Source organism: Hyperoodon ampullatus, assembly GCF_949752795.1.
Source record: "Hyperoodon ampullatus genome assembly, chromosome: 6".
In the NCBI taxonomy this organism is placed as follows: Eukaryota; Metazoa; Chordata; class Mammalia; order Artiodactyla; family Ziphiidae; genus Hyperoodon; species Hyperoodon ampullatus.
In genome coordinates this window covers 27436221-27440896 of record NC_136919.1, presented here as the reverse complement: position 1 = coordinate 27440896, position 4676 = coordinate 27436221, and the positions used below count along the sequence as shown (strand labels likewise).

General features: G+C 41.3%; 1 protein-coding gene across 1 annotated transcript; it reads right to left on the bottom strand.

Moving 5' to 3' along the window:
* Positions 1 to 1089: 1089 nt before the first annotated feature.
* Positions 1090 to 1500, bottom strand: LOC307055114 (histone H3.3A-like; the record flags this gene model as incomplete). Its single annotated transcript, XM_079707075.1, has 1 exon — positions 1090 to 1500. The coding sequence occupies one exon, from the start codon at positions 1498 to 1500 to the stop codon at positions 1090 to 1092; it is 411 nt and encodes a 136-aa protein (XP_079563201.1).
* Positions 1501 to 4676: the final 3176 nt, after the last annotated feature.

The following is a 4676-nucleotide window of genomic DNA, read 5'->3' as shown; positions in this document are numbered from 1 at the left end:
TTCTATGCCACTTGCTCAAGTTGCAGAGTCCCAGGAGAGAGCATCCAATTGTCCAAGCTTGGAAACATGATTTAATAAGAATATAGCAATATTTCCCAAATCTTTAAAGAAGTTCCACTACACTATAAGTTCCTTAAGGTTCAAGACCAAATAATATATAAAATACGTACAATATGCAAGTCCCATCATGCTTGAAACATTGGGTTTTGCTTTGAAGGGAGCTACTCAATAAATGCTTGTTGAATGAATGACTAAATGAAAATCTAAACCATGTGGACACTAAACAGACTATACTTATATAGAGTATCTTTTCAGAAAAATTAATGACACAACACTAAAACTAATTCCTTCAACATTGTCTCCATTCAATTACTCACAAATCCCCATTGCTTTCATTTCTAAGAGATCCCTCAATTCTACCCCTTTCCATTCTCACGTCCATGATCTTAGTTCAGGCCCTTAGCCTCACTCACCTTAACTACAGCAATGGATCTAATAACTGATCCTCAGCTAGGCCTCCACATAGCAACCAAAGTAATGCATTTAAATTTTGTAAAAATGATTTTATCTGTTTCTGCTTAAAATATTTCAATGACTTATATTACCTCCTTGAACACAACCCCACTTCCTGGCATGGCCACACAACATCTCTCTCTCTCTCTCTCTCTCACACACACACACACACACACAGAGGTACTTTTTAGCTTCCATTGGCAGCTCCTAAAAGTTCTCTCCCTTCTCATGCTCTGATCCCTTTGCTTGAACTGTACCTCCATTATTCTTAGCCTACCATCTACCTGCAAAAGACTCACGGATCCTCTACTGCTTATAACCCTCACGGATCTGACTGCCTTGAGGGTTATGCTTTATGGGTCTGTATTCCACTGGAATTCTGTGAGCTCTTTGAGAGTGGTAACTGTGTCTAATTCACTTTTGGATTCTCTTTCATAACTATCACAGTTCCTGGCACATAGCAAGCCCTTTGTAGAAGATTAATATGTTAATTAGCTGATGCAGGCACAGAGGGTTTTTTTTAATTATTTTTATTTTACAGAATTTACTACAAAACACCATAAAAACTGCCTTCACTTAAGCTCTCTCTCCCCGTATCCGGCGAGCCAACTGGATGTCTTTGGGCGTGATGGCGACTTTCTTAGCGTGGATGGCACACAGATTAGTATCTTCAAATAAAGCCACCAGGTACGCTTCACTAGCCTCCTGAAGCAAACCAATGGCGGCACTCTGGAACCTCAAGTCGCTGTTGAAATCCTGGGCGATCTCCCTCACCAACCTCTGGAAAGGCAGCTTCCCGATCAGAAGCTCGGTGGATTTCTGGTAACGACGGATTTCTCGAAGCGCAACGGGCACGGGTCTGTAGCGATGAGGTTTTTTCACCCCGCCGGTAGAGGGGGCGCTTTTCCTGGCCGCTTTAGTGGCCGGCTGTTTGCGGGGCGCTTTGCCACCCGTGGACTTACAAGCAGTCTGCTTGGTTCGGGCCATTTTCTTTCACCCAATGCCTAAGTATTACGCCGCTTCCCCGACAGCCGCGCCGCTCCCGCTGCCCAATGAAGAGCCGCAGTCGCCGAAGTAATGGAAGAAGCTCCTCCGACTAACGAAGAAACCACTCTGGGTTCCAGGCGCCCCCTAGACCTCCGTTTTTATACCCACGCTTCACGCTGCGTCTCTGCGTCATAGTACCCTAATTTGCATACGCCAACGACTTTTTCTATGGGCTGACGCTTTCGCTGACGCGCTGACAACCCCCGACACAAAAGCCACAGAGTTATTTTAGGATGAGTGTTTCTATGACTTTTCCCAGAGTGTGAGCAAGCTATGACACTACTAAAATCTCCCATCATTGAGGTTTCAATATCCATAGGATAGATCTTCAAATAGAAGAAACTACATCTGACACAGAATTTTCTTTTCTCAATGCTCTGGGTTTACCTGTCGTACATACACAAAACTGATTTGGACCCAGTTGTATAAGATAGTTTTGAGTGTTCTTCTAAATACAGTGACTTCATGAAACAACTACAGACTAATGATTGAAGATAATGAATAAACTCACTGGCAAATGACAAAAGAAAGAGAGAAATTGGATTTTACTTATCTCCAATGTTGAGACTCATTTCATAGGGTTTGTTAACTGGAAGTGATAGATACGCTCTTAAAGACACTCATGCATCATTATCAGACTCTCTGAGTAACAATTTCCTAAAAGGAGGAGGTGGTGCTTGGTCTCAATATAAAAGAAAACACAATGGTAGATTTACGTCTTTGAACAAAACCTATCATTCCAAAAAAAAGATGTATTGGAGATAGCTTTCGATTTGGAATGAAACTCCAGAATTCCTGCTTTGACCCTTATTGGTTGTTTGGCTTTGGTGCAAAATAAACTTTCTGAGCTTCAGAGCCATCTACTTTATCTACCACACAGGATTATTATGAGAATTAAATAAGTAACAAAGACTAATGTGTTTTGTAAACCGTAAAGAGATGATAAAATTTAAAGGGATGACCAAAAAATACCCATTGGCAGAGTAAGCAAATAGGAATTTAAGTTCAAAAGTGTCAGGACGATCAACTTTTAATGCAGGCTCAAAGTTCTCGGCAGAGTGTAAGAGTTTAAAACTTGGTATGACAAAGATCGAGGAGCTTATATGAGTGTTTATTTCCCTTTTGAGCCACTGTTTACCAGTAGCTCACCAAGTTCCATTTTGTCACATCAGCATAGGTGGTGGGGACAGTCACTGCCAGGCCTCCTTTTCTCATAGGCAGTACAGCAGAGTGGTGAGAAGCATGGGCTCTGGAATCAGATTAGCTGTGCTGGGCTCCCAGCTATTACTGTGCAAACCTTGGCAAGCTTCTTCCCCTCACCAAGTCTCAGTCTCCTCATCTATTAACATGGCAGTCATCCTCTGTATTAGTTTCCTATTGCTGCTGTAATGAATTACTACAAACTTAATGGCTTAAAACAACACAAATTTATTATATTACAATTCTGGAAGTCAGAAGTCTGAAGTGGGTCTCACCGAGCTAAAATCAAGAGGTAGGCAGGGTTAGATCCTCTGGAGATGTAGGGGAGAATCAATTTCCTTGCCTTTGCCAGCTTCTAGAAGTTCCTTGTGTTCCCTTGGCTCATGGCTCCCCTCCCCTCATCTTCAAAGCCAGTAGCATAATCTCTCTCTGACCCTGCTTCTGTCTTCACATATTTTTCTCTGACCACAGCAGGGAAAGGTTTTATCTTTTTAAGGACCTATGTGATTATGCTGGGCCTTCCCAGATAATCCAGGAGGATCTCCTCATCTCAAGGTCCTTCATCTAATCACTTCTGCAAAGTCCCTTTGACGGTGTAAGGTACCATATTCACAGGCTCCAGAGATTAGGACATGGACATCTTTGGGGGCCACTTTTCAGCCTACCACAGTCATCCTCAGAGGCTTACAGTAAAGACTAGACAAGTTAGCATATGTAAGGTATTTAGAACACTGTCTGGCATGTAGAAAACACTATATTATATGTGTTAGCTATTGTTGTTGTGACTATTACTGTTATTATTATTACCATTATCACAATGTTCAGTCCCGTCAAGGCAGTTAGTTAACAGAGGGAATAATAGTACCTCACAGAGTTTTGTTAAGGATTAAATAAGTTAATACATGTAAAGCAATTTGGACAGTGCCTGACATACAGTATGCACTCAGTAAATATTAACTATTATTATTATATCTGTATCAAACACACTCTTTAAAAACACATATATATTTTGGGGGACTTCCCTGGTGGTTCAGTGGGTAAGGCACTGCGCTCCCAATGCAGGGGGCCCAGGTCCCATCCCCGGTTGGGGAAAGATCCTGCATGCATGCCGCACTAAGAAGTCTGCATGCTGCAACTAAAAGATTCTGCATGCCACAACGAAGATCTCTCGTGCCACAACTAAGACCTGGCACCGCCAAAATAAATAAACAAATAAATAATTTTTTTAATACATATATATTTTTCACAAAAAGAAAAAAGTCAATTATTTGTTAACCTGGTTCTTTTACTAAGTAATGTATCATAAACATCTCCATACCTCTAAATCTCTTCCTACAACACGATTCTCAATAGTATCGATGTACCTCATTTAACATATTCCAGGGCATTTAGGAAAGTTCCAGATATGGATACTATAAAGTGTTGCAGTTGGGCATGCTTGAACATATCTCTCATTATTTCCTTACAAAGAAGTGAAGTTGTTGGGATAAAACGTATATTCACTTTTAAACCTTTGGGTACATTTTAAATCTCAGCACTTACATCACTCAGAGTTCTTTGCAATATTTAACATTTGGCTTATTATGAAAGGGGCCTAGGAGATTGTTTCTTAGCAAAGTAGAATAAGTACCTCAAGTGAGGGTAATGTGCTCCTTAGCCACTCTAAACAGCAACATGATGTTGAAATGAAAGGTGACTTGCTGGTGGACAAGGGCCGGCGACCACACCAGCATCTCCAAGCCCAGGCTACTTGGGGTATCAGCACTCTTCTGATATAACTAACTCCAGATATGAAAAGCATCATCTGGCCCTGAGTATCAGGAATCCTCAACTTCAAGCTGTGTTGAATTTGGGGAAGTCAGAGCAGCTGCACTGACACGCATTTCACACACTTTCTCTCTTAATTTATTCCATTC